At 37.4% G+C, this 12403-nt stretch overlaps 1 protein-coding gene across 1 annotated transcript in view; it reads left to right on the top strand.

Moving 5' to 3' along the window:
• LOC140322817 (E3 ubiquitin-protein ligase Rnf220-like) overlaps window positions 1–10866 on the top strand; it is a 22303-nt gene extending 11437 nt beyond the window's left edge. The window contains exons 4-12 of the mRNA XM_072399432.1: window positions 942–984; window positions 2559–2639; window positions 5022–5064; window positions 5686–5729; window positions 6396–6492; window positions 6761–6845; window positions 9641–9725; window positions 10018–10092; window positions 10579–10866. Coding sequence (XP_072255533.1) covers window positions 942–984; window positions 2559–2639; window positions 5022–5064; window positions 5686–5729; window positions 6396–6492; window positions 6761–6845; window positions 9641–9725; window positions 10018–10092; window positions 10579–10650 — 625 coding nt within the window. The 3' untranslated portion in view covers window positions 10651–10866. The remainder of the gene's footprint in view (window positions 1–941; window positions 985–2558; window positions 2640–5021; window positions 5065–5685; window positions 5730–6395; window positions 6493–6760; window positions 6846–9640; window positions 9726–10017; window positions 10093–10578) is intronic.
• Window positions 10867–12403: the final 1537 nt, after the last annotated feature.

Here is a 12403-nt window from a genome sequence, read left to right as displayed (position 1 = left end):
GTTTTTTTTTTTTTTTTTTTTTTTTTTTTTTTTTATTGAATCAAAAAATCGCCACCTACAGGTGAGAATGGTGAGCACAATCTGTAGCTGTGCATGTTGAATATATCGTATGCAACTCTAGCATTGGATTTTATATTTCATCTCTTTTCTCTCATCTGAGCCCTGGTTATCGAGAGAGAAGCTGCAATACTTTCTTGGCTGTTTTTGGATGTGGTTGTTGAGACAGTTCATTTAGAGTCTCAAGACATTGTGCTGCATGAACTGCTTACATAGACTTCTAACCAATTCAGCAAATGCTTTTCAAAAATGCTACTGAATGGTCTTAGTTACCGAGTGGTTGAAAATGGATGCCCCGGAGTAGTTAACCATATGGTTGACAAACTCGCATCTGAGATAAGTCTTATCATTTTAATAGGAAGTTCAGTTTTTCAAAAAATCTAGATGAAAGTAAATAAAAAGAAAAAATCCTGATACCTAAAAACCGAGGACTCTATCAGACTGGTAGTGGTCAAAAATCACACAGTTTGCACTCCTGGGCACAGAGCAAACTGCACCGAAAGTCAATGGGTTTGCACTTATTGCTCTTGTTGTGGTTGCGGTGTTGTTCCTCCTCAAGAGCAACCGAACATCTGAAAGCAACATGTCAGGAACAGTGTCGCTTTTCACTGCAACCTCATTGCAAACATAAATGTGTGCAAAAATGTATATGAAATAGTTCTCAACCACACTTACATTGTTGAATGTGAGCAGTTGGGTCGCTGTGGTCACGCAGATCACTACTACAGTTTACTGCACTTCTGATATTACTCTAATGCAGCTTGCTAATATAAGGACCAGTGGTCTTGGGTTTACATGTACTTTTTATTGAATGGTTGGCTCTACTGAATTTTTAATAAAAATTATAATAAAAAATATTAAAACTGATTTCTTTGTCTTTTCAGTGAGTCTGACAACCTACCAGAGTCATCACAGAATAAATCACAGGTGAGATGGGATCTGTAGGATGGAAGAAGAATTGAGGGAGAGGGGATCAAATGGAGCAAGGGGAGAGCTAGAGAAAGGGTCGGGAGGGGGCAAAGGAAAAGAGAAGGGACGAAGAAGGGAAAGAAAGGGGAAGAGAGAGATAAGTGGGGGTTGAGTAATATAAAAGTAATATTCAAGTTTAAATGCGTGTTTGCACCTTTGGTGCTTATGTTGAAGGACTTCGATATAGGCAAATGCAGCGTGCTTTTAAAATCAGTTTTAGATGTTTCAAAGTTCTGTTGGCCTGCATTTGACCTGTTTCTGCTAGTTTTCAATTTCCATAGACCTATATAGGGAGAGAAGCTTATCTGAATCAAATTTGTGTGATGGCACAAACCTCAAGAGCTTATTCACGTGGGGAGGGTAGCAGGTTGTTCAACAGGTAATTAAAAGCCTACCTGAATCCTAGTCAGGCCTAATTGCAATACTACCTTGCCCTAGGCACAATCACTCACTTCCTATATATTAATAAATAATTTCAGTCTGATTGATGCCTAGATGTAGCCAAACTGTAAAAATGTGTAAAAAAAAAAAATAAAGAAGACACTCACTTTATAGATATCCATCACAGAAACTTTTGTGATATTTCCAGGGCAGAAAAATTCCAGCAACAAATCTTCATAAAGCAGGGCTAGAATTTTCAGCTGGCAAGTACAGAGCAATAACTAGGTTTATGGTATTATTGATTGTTCTCTTTTCTTTATAGAATAGGGAACTCATTTTTATTATTACAATAGAATCCTACGGTAGTCAAGAAGAAAGGTTTCTCCATTAAGGGTGGAAAGATCCTTTTTTTTTTTTTTTTTATTAAACTTATCTTCCTAATTCTTTGCAAGATACTAGGCTATCAATTACCACTTATAAAGTTGACCATTAGGGATCAGTGGATATGAGCCCAATGAGGAATTTTTTGATTACGATAGTTAAAATAAGTTTTCCTAACCTTTAGGAGCCATTCAAAGCCAATAGTATCATTAAAACCACAACATCCTTTATTTTACCTCTCCCGTTGATCCAATATATGGGGCCAAAATGATCAATTCTTGCCAAAATTTTCAAATGTTTGCTAACTAAGTAGGTATCTGAAAATTGTAAATTTTGTTTATAACTACTGGATACAGTCCGGTTGAGTAAACTACATGGCAGTTCTTTTACTGCTTGTGTTGGCAAACATTTTGGTCCACTGTGAAGGTAAATTTTGAGATTTGTATATTGGTGTTAGTGGATGTGACATTTCCACACTGGTGGGAACAACAGAGACAACAATATGGGAGCCATGTATATCTCGGTGCCGCATTTGCAGTACAACAATATCCTTTCCTTTGACCTTTAGGTATCTGAGCAAGTATGATCAACCTCAGAGGTCAATGGTGGCCAATGAACAGAATGATCAATATCTGAAAAGTCTAGAAGAACCTTCCCCAGTAGAATATTTGACTACTTCTACTGTTATTATAACTAGAACAGGGCCTAATGGATTTGAATTGATCAGAAAATACTTAAACATTTAATAATTCTGGAGGATTTTTTTTTAGTCTCCATTGCCAGGACGAGACTCGCGTAGTCAGTCACCATTAATAACCTCAGAAGATGGGCAGAAGCTTGACAGGCAACAGGTAAGCCATGTTTGCTTGAGGACACCATGAGATAACAATAGTTGTACTTCACACCAATGTATTTTGGAACAATTGTAGAGCTAACCAAAATATTTAATGCTATAGCTCTGTGTTCCATGAACACTCCAACCCAATATATAATAGTCATTATATGCCTGCACGTTTGTCAGACTATCATGCTTGTGAAGAAAATATTTCTGAACATCATATTTCTAAGTTATGTGGACACCTTTCCAAGTTATTGATTTGCATTGTTTCCCATTAAGGATACTGTTCATTGTACAGCATATAAGGACATGTTAGATAATTGTCCTCTTTCAACATCATGTATCAATAATTTGTGGAGGATCCTTTTTAGGATCGGTATTACTGCACCCCGTGTTCGTGATATCCCTATAAAGACATGGTTTGATGAGTTTGGCGTGGAGAATCTTGGGTGGTTCACACCTCAACCCTATAACACCTTTGGGATTAATTCTTTTTGCAATTAGGTCAACATCAGTACGTGACCTTCCTATATTTTAGCTGATTAGACACAATTTTAGAGTGAGATGCCAATAAAAGAATATATGTCCACTCTATGGTTATTAGTCTACAATCTTTTGCCAAGCATTTACTGGTAGTGATATGCTCCTTGAAGTATCACCTGAAGTGGTTATTTTAGATTCAATGCTTTGTAAAATAACCACATAGGGTATAAGATGGAACCTGTTTTGAACCATGACAATTGAACTGAGGTTAAGACATGATTTTAAAATTGCATGAGAAAAAAATGGTCAGCTGATAGAACATGCAAATCTTGACTTCTTATGCAAACTTCATTTTCTTCTGTAAAAGGTCAGCTTGGTTCAACCTTCTTTCTTCCTCTTAGTCACCCTTTAATGTGACATTTGTTAGGGGGCGAAAGGTCAGGGTCAAGCTTAGTTGTTTTTGGGGAAAGGATCTTGATAAAGCTGCTTAACCTGCAAATCCTTGACGGTACAAATTTTATGCTCACCTTGAACTGTATAGGTGTGTTATAGTCTTAATAGAAATCACAATAAACTTAAACTGTTTTGTGCATTGCTTAGGGGCATATTTATAATGCAATCCATGTGATTTTCACCAAACATGCTTCTTAGTGAACCCATCACTGACCTTTTCTTAAAGATTCACTAGCAGCGAATGTTTGGTAATTACCAGATTTGCTGCTTTCACTATATTTCCCCTTCGTTTAATTGCTGGAAACCTAATTACAAGTAAGAATATCACCGATCTGCCTCTTTGGGAAACATCTGCTTTTAGGCTACTACAAAAGCAGAAATACCTTTTTCGGTAAATACCATTTTTACATGAAAGTGATTTCTTTTTTCACCAGGAATCACATGACCTTTAAAATTTCATGTCATTTCTGCTTTTGGCAACACTTAACTACATACTCCTAGGGAGTGTACTGCATTACATTTCATCCATGTCTATATCTCTGCCTTCTAACATGACATCATTGAGTGAACACTAACTCTGCCTTAACACTTGTGGGAGGGAGGCAGGGCACGTTAAACTTAAATCATATCTAAACCCAAAATTATAATGGAAACAAATTGCAGCTTTCCATAAATTAGAGGTGGTAACACTAGTCTTTTGATCCTTTATTTGAACCTAGGAATTCTGCCTGTACACTTGTGTTAGAATGACAACACTTGCTGTATCTATGGAAGAACAATGTTGTCACCATTGTTCCTCACCCTGTGTGGACTGTCAGCACTTCCTTTTCTCCAAATAAGAAGGAAGTTTTTTTTGTAGTTCATATTGGGAAAACTGATACCATGAGAGAGAATTGATATTTCAGTTTTGTGCACAGAATAATACAAAGGTGCTTGATTCTGGCAGATTCACTGAGTAGGGTTGGATATACTTCTAGAAAATTTTGACTTTCATAAAGTAACTGCTAGTATACACACAGGTTTTACCATAGTGATGTTGGAAAAGTTTGGGTTCTATCCGGCATCTACAGTGAGAAAGAGGGTTGAGATGGAAGCCAGAGAAGTAAAAAGGTAGTGAAAGCAATGGAGGGTGGAATGGTAAGGAAGCCAAATAGGTGGCAAGGTAAGGGAATGTAGGAAAGTGGTAATGTAAGGGTAGAGAAGGTTGGGGGGAAACCACAGTAGGTGGAAAGGTAAGGAAATTTAGAGGGTGAAAATGTAGGGGGAAGCCGCAGAGAGTGGGAAGGCAAGCCTAAAGGGACAAAAAGGTATAGGAAAGCCAAAGAAGGTGAGAATGTAAAAGACTAGGAATAGGGCTGGAACTCCCCACAATGCTGTATGTGTCTACTTGTTTTATTAATATACCCCCCCCCCCCAGTCCCATTTCCTTGTTTTTAACAAATTCTTCTTTTTCCCGAAGGTCTTCCAGCAAATTCGGTGGAACAGAGAGGAACGCTTGGGAGGTGAGAGCTTTTATAATGCCAAACTATGAGAACAATCAGGCATAAAGATATGTAAACCCAACCACTAAAATCTTAAGTTAAAGTCCTTTCATCAGTTTTTAATTTGAATCTGTAGCTTAAAAAAAACAAAAACAAATGATTTTGCCCCGAAAGTCCTTGTTCAAGAATGTCGACCTCCTGTCCTTGTCTCCAATTTGTTATCCTGAGTTTTAATCACATATACTCACAATGGAGACCACAAATGGCCTTGATGACACATCTTGTAAAGACATTGTTGGTACCATCAGGAAATTCACGTTGGCATCAAGGGGTGCCAGATATCAGAAATACTCAGCCAGTTCTGTTCTATGGAGAGGGAAAGACAAGTGAGAGTGCATCCTATTTGTCAATTAATTGGTGTCATTTGTGGTTGGTTATTTAGTGTTTCAACATCAGACAGATCGGTAAATGATGTTGAGACCCATGTACACTGATGAACAATAGTTTCCAGTATATAGTTCAACAGTTTCCAGACTATAGCCAAACGAATTTACTTAGTTTTAGGATTTACATTGACTTTAATCTCTAAGTTCTTTTTTTTTTTTTAATTAATTTACATTGTATTTTCTTTCTTCCTTCTAGCACGAGTGGGAAAATGTAAGCGTGTCAGAGTAAACACGCACGAGGTGAGCAAATTGATTTCCTGTGTTCCTACCTAATCTTATTCAAGATAGCATTGGGTTACCAGACAGAGTTTGTACAGAGAGAGTTTGTATACCTTCTTTTCAGCCTGATCTGTACAGATTCAAATATGTTATACCAGTGGCCCTAAATAGAGATTCCTCTCTGTTCAGACCTCATAGAAAGCCCGTCAGTTATTGACAGTAGCTGGACATACAATAGCTACCTGCTCCATGGTCAGACCTGTGATCACAGCTCATGGCTGTTGGTAAGGTGGGGGACATTAGGCTGCTGTACATCCATTACTTTCTTAAAAACAGAAAGCTGCAGTAATGCCTATATGTGATGCTGACTGAAAGAACTGAAATCCAATAAATTTAAGGGCCAGTGATAGCAAAACAATGCTAGATGTCCTTCAGATGAAAGACCAAAATGTTCACCAAGGCAAAGCCTTTACCATGAAAAGGCTGGTTGGTTGTGTTTGTATCCCATGTCAAACCTTTCCAATTTTCCTCCAGTTCCAAAGCATCTCCCATCAAAAATGAATCACAGGACCAACATTTGTCCTTATGTAAAAGAAATATCTACATTTCAGAAAGTCAACCTCCAGGATAATTTTAAGATGATGATAACTCATTAAGTTACTCTTCTTTTTAATTTTGGTCCACCAGCCTTCAAGAGCTGCGCATGCAGATGGTGAGACATCGGAGGAAAACCGCTGGGAAGATGAAGTGCGCAGTCCAGAGAAACCATCCTCCCAAGAGATAGGTAAGACAGAGATGACAGCTTTCCAATATTCGAAGATCCCTGACCATCATCTGACCGTTTCAAATATTTGCAGATACCTCACTATTGCATCTTGTTGTACATCACATCCCAATCCAGAACCATGAATAATATAGAGTACCTTCACTTGCAGCTATAACATCCTCCACTTACCTGGGAAGGCTTTCCCCATAGCAATGAATTCCAATTTAAAAAGGAAAATACACCTTTCTTTTTATCAAAAAACGTCATTTTTGTTTCTTGGTTGCAGACTGCAGGGGGTCACCTGGGAGCAGCGTTTCGAGTCACAGTGATGAGTCAGACAACGATGAGACTCCATCCTCATCCCGAGCAAGGTAATTATCTGTTGGCTCTTTGATATATACAGTAGGTTATATATACTTACATGAGGTGTACATATATCACAAGGCTCTAATTTTAACAATGCATGGAGAAATAACTTACAGCAAATTGCAGGTACTTCACCCAAATTAATTTGGAGTTGGCTGTTGATTGGTTCTCATCACAGCATTTTGTAAATTTTATAAAGCATGTTCTACTGCCTTTTTTTACAACTTTGCTTTCCATTGTTTTGAGGAAAGTATTTAGAAAATAAGGACTTAAGTAAAGCTCTAGAAATCAGTTATTAAGAAGGCTCAGGAGCAGCTGTCAGGCATCATGAAATCATACCAGCAGTAAATACCGTAGGTAAGTACAGTCATAAAGATCCTAAGGTTTGCATGTGAAAATGAAAAGTAGGTAAATTGTGTAACGACTTACTTAACGTTCATCTCCATTATATTCAGTAAAGGAGCCTAAGACCCCATAATTGGCTTTGTTTTAGGAGGCCAAGAAAGATACCTCCATACGTGTAGGACAAGAAGGCATCATGTCCTTACATGCTGAAAAAAATAAAAAGCAAGTTATTAGTCAGCTAAGTCTTCAGAAGTAGAATCACATGAGAAATATTTCAATCAGGTACCATCAAGGAAAGTTTGATGTCTCGGTGGCAACCACAAGCTTCCGTGCCTTCAAAACCCAACTGTTGGCTTAGATTGAGATAAACATGTTGGTACTCAACCCCTCAAACTAAGAACCAAAGGACAATGTTAAAGATCTGACAGATGAGCATGTCTAAATACTGTAAAACATAAAAAGCAAGATATTAGTCAGCTGAATCTTCAGAAGTAGTCACACAGAAACATTTCAATCAGGTACCATCAGTGTTAAGGCGATTTCTTGCTGATCCTGGATAAGGTTCCTACTCTATCGTGCTTGTTAATAGTCAGACAACAAGGGGGAAGACACTTTAGTAGTTAGTCAATAACAAGAAACTTAATTAACAACTTCGCTGAGCAAGATGTTTCAAGGTAAGAAGCCTAAAGGTAAGGATGGAGCAAATATGATAAGGAGGATATAACTAGGTTTGACACAACTCAATTATTTGCAAAATATAGCAAAATTACAAAAACAACTTAACTTTAAGACTCCGCAAAATGACATCTCTTATCAGAGAAAGTTTATGATGTCTTGGTGGTTGCATAACCCAAATTAGTTGGGTTAGATTGAGATTAATATGTTGGAACCCAGCAAATCAATAAATAACTAAATACCAAAACACCAAAACTAAATAGCAAACTATTACCTAAATACCAAACTAAATATCAAACTAAATACAAAAACACTAAATACCAAAACACAATGTTAATTTGATAAATGAACATCTCTGGACAAAATTAGATGTTTTAGGTACACTTTCAGCTGAGATCTATTTGACCTTACCAAAAATTACGTTGAAAAATAAATAAGAAGACACAAAAAGTAGCCTGAGAGGTAAAAGGGTGGAAGCCAAAGATTAGGCAGACAAATTAAATGGATGAACAGCATATATATGTGTTTAATGTTTTCACTGGTTACATACAGTATATAATACATTCTGATTAATTCATCTTATGTTCTGTGTAGCTAGTCTTGTAATTCACATACATCTTTCACACTGCAGAGCCAAGCAGGTGACACAAAGAGCTCCAAATGTAAAGGTTCCTCTTCCTTCAGCTTTTCCCCATGTTTCTAACCCTTGGAATAACATTCAGGTCTTCAGGGAACCCTTGCTATAATTCCTTTATCCACAACTCACAGTATATTAGCATGTGGTGGTCAGTGGGAAGACTGCATCATACATTACTGATCAATGGGAAGAATGTCCTAGGTGACCACAGAAAATTACCTGAGAGGCACAGACTGCTCATTGGTTTAGGAACCCTAGAGATCCACGAAACTCTGGTTGAGAAACACTTTCTTCTTGATTCAGAAACTTAGCAAATTTGGCAACTTCCTCAAAGTGGGCAGTTGATTTTTGGCAGGCTCCTATGAGTTTAGATTCTTGAAACTAATACATTGCACATAATTTGCCAAGGGTATGTCATTTTGTACAACCGATCTTGTGATGTATAAACATTTTCTACATTGCATGGTTAGACAAGAGCCAAAAATAGTTCCCGATTAAGAAATTCATCTTCCTGTTTAGCTTTCAATGTCAATGTTTAATGTCAATTGCCTGACCAAAAATTCCTATTTGATTAGGATGGTGATATCTCAAAGTACCCATCAGAAAGGCTCTTTGGTCATAGATGCTTCCACCCACCTATTAGCATTATTTTCAGTTTTGGTACAAGGAATGGATAAAGTATCTCCTGTGGGTATCTGGTTTTTGACCATTTAAAAGGTCATCAACTTTGAACTCTGAAGACCAGGAGAAGATGGAAGTACCAATAATGGTGAGGAATGCTGACATTGCAATGCTAGAGATCAGTTTCCTAGGCAAGGCTGCCATAACATGCAAGTTTGCTGTTCATTTCCTTGAGGAAGTCCTCAAAGTTTTATATCATCGGGTGGTATAATTTTGCTCAGTGAAACAAGTGGTGATTCATTGCCCACTCAAAATTTGTCATCCTTGGACTCCACCTATGAAACTTTGCCTACACGTGCACTGTCAAATGTTTTTTTTAACATTCTTGCTTCTTGTGAAGCCTTCTCAAGTCAATAGGATTGCACATTTTTTAATGATGTCATTGTGGTGATCTGAAGGTTTTAGATAAAACCATGCAATAATGAATACTCAACTTAAAGTGTGATGTCTCTTTTCATTTAGTGAAGAAAATCTGGATGCTTTGCGAGAGAAGATTCAGGAATTAACAGAGAAGTTAAGAAATACGCACACATGCCACATATGTTTGGTAGGTTAACGAAAATTCTAGTGTGTTGTGTTCCCTCTTATAGAAATTACACATTACGGAGGGCTTTCCTGAAAATACTGTATATCGAATGCTGATAATCTAATGTGGTCATCATCTTCCAAATAAACCCAGTGTCATTGGTCAGATTAGGCATTCTTTTTTCATAAGTAGTAGGCATGGGCTCCCCAAACTACATTTAGACAGAACAATAAAATTTTAACACTCAGTGGTTATTGGCTATCTTGTATTTACCATGGCATAAATTAGAATTTTTGTTTTTCTGTGTGTTTAGGATGCCTACACTATTCCAGTTGCATCTATTCAGTGCTGGCATATACACTGTGAGGCATGTTGGCTTAGGGCACTGGTAAGTACTAAACTTTTACTTTATACTGGTTCAATCCCATTCTACCTTCATATTGATTCTTAAAGTAAACCTAATTCCATTAAACCTTCACATTGTTCCTTATTTAGAAGACTCCATTCTACTATATCTTATTATCATTCCTCAAAGTGAAAATTCAGCCTGTAACTACCTTTATATCTTTCCTCAAAGTGGAAACCTAATCCCATTCAACCTATACATTGTTCCTCACTTTGAAGACCCCATCCTACCCTACCTTCATATCCTTCCTCAAAGTGGAAACTCAATCCCTATCCACCTTCATATTGTTTTTCAAAGAATAAACTCAATCCCATTCAACGATCACATTGTTCCTCACTTAGAAGACTCCATCCTACCACATCTTCAGACTGTACCTCACAAAGGAGACTCAATTTCACCCAACTTTTATATTGTTCCTCAGTTTGTTTCTTTTATATTGTTTCAAGTATGATTGTGTCTTTTTTGCAGGGTACTAAGAAGCTGTGCCCTCAATGTAACACCATTACATCTCCGAGTGACCTCCGCCGGGTGTATCTGTGACCTTCAGACCACCCTTTAGAAAAGTATAGCAAGCAAGTCATATGTGGCCTTCAGCAATGGACTATGACTGGATTGGGCACCACGAGGGATGGTAGTAGTGTTCTTTATGCTTGTTGTGTCTTCCTAGATGTTAGACCACTACCTCACGTGGTAGGACAACCAATGGACAGGTTATATTTGTTACTGGAATAAAGAGAACATTTTTGTTTGTAGAAATGGCAATATTCCAACCACTCATCCAGACTCCTTACCCTGCTCTAGCTCCTACATCGATACTACAAAGAGGACATTTAGCAAGGACATACTGCAATCTTGGACTACTTCTAGTGACATCCATACTGCTATTCAACATACTAAACTGCATATCCTTCATGGCATTGAAAACACAATATTACCATCTTTTCCATGTTGTGGTTTTGCTATAGAAAGGTGTGATCAACAACCAGAAGATTTTTTTAAAGGGTCAGTCTACACAAATAAACCTCTAGACTGATAAGTACTTAAAACGTAGCGTAAAACCACCCTACAATTGCTTCTGTCTACTAGGCACGCGAATGATAAGATATCTAGGTTGAATTTCTAGGTCTACATAGCCAATATTTCCATTGTGAGGATTCCCATTATTTGTTTTGTGCTCTTTTTATAAATACAATTTTATAATATGGAGAATGAAATGGGCAGGATCATCCAACAGTCATAGGCAGACAGGGCCAGTACAGTTGAGAATTCTGCCATGAGGAAGACATAGAAGAAGCCAGGAGACACCAGGCACCATCTGTATGTAAAGTATCACTGTTAGCGGAACTGATCCACTTCTGCTGAGATCTGCAGTTTTTTTACCACATTTTGACCTTTGAACTTTTTATTGTATATCTTATAAGCTTTTGGGAGGACATCCTACTTTTTCTGTACAGCCATAAGCCTTAATGCAGATCTAACCCCATACCTTGATGACATTTCCTATCTTGAAGCTCATACATAGTGCCAAATAATTACCATGTTTTACAGAACATTTCAGGCCATTTTCACAAAAATTTACATTGCACAAATAGAGAATGATTAGGCTCTACTAGGGGGCGAAAGGTCTCCAAGTGAGATCATCTCTCTGATCGTGTTATTGCGGTTTTCTATTATAGTATGATGATGTTCGCATATCAAATCATAAGATAACTTCAAATAATGCAACGGACAATGGTGGTTCTACAGACTTTATAAATAACTGGTGGCTGTTTTTTAAATGCAGAAAACTGAGAACACGAAAAATGAATGGTATGCATTTTTTTTTCAAAAAGAGTTGAGAAGTGATAACACTCTTATCTGCTGGCTGGGTAAATTTAGCTTTTCTTCTATCTTGAAGTTGTCACCAGAACAGGTCTTTCCATTGGACGATTTCCCCCCATTTCTTGCACCTATGACAACTCAAAGGGCTCAATTTAAAAAACAGGGAATCAGACATTCCCTCAAACATTCTCTGGTGGTAATCTTCCAGGTCCATCAATTTTATTGACAATATTTGTGCCAAATCTGTTTTATAAGGGAATCCTGAAATGTTGGATTTCTCATCAACCTCTGTTTCAAAAATTGTCACAAGAACAAAGAGAGGGTAAATCTACCCAACAGGGGCTTGTACAAAATTAGAAATCTTGGAAATCCTTCCAATTTACCATGAGTATTCAATGTACCAGTCCTGTTTGATATTTGAGATAACAAGATTATATCTCATTGAAAAATTCATCATCCGACAAATAATGGT

This window comes from Pyxicephalus adspersus, chromosome 2, assembly GCF_032062135.1.
Source record: "Pyxicephalus adspersus chromosome 2, UCB_Pads_2.0, whole genome shotgun sequence".
Classification (NCBI taxonomy): domain Eukaryota; kingdom Metazoa; phylum Chordata; class Amphibia; order Anura; family Pyxicephalidae; genus Pyxicephalus; species Pyxicephalus adspersus.
Note: the sequence above shows the minus strand (reverse complement) of the source record. Positions and strands in the feature narration are given on the sequence as shown.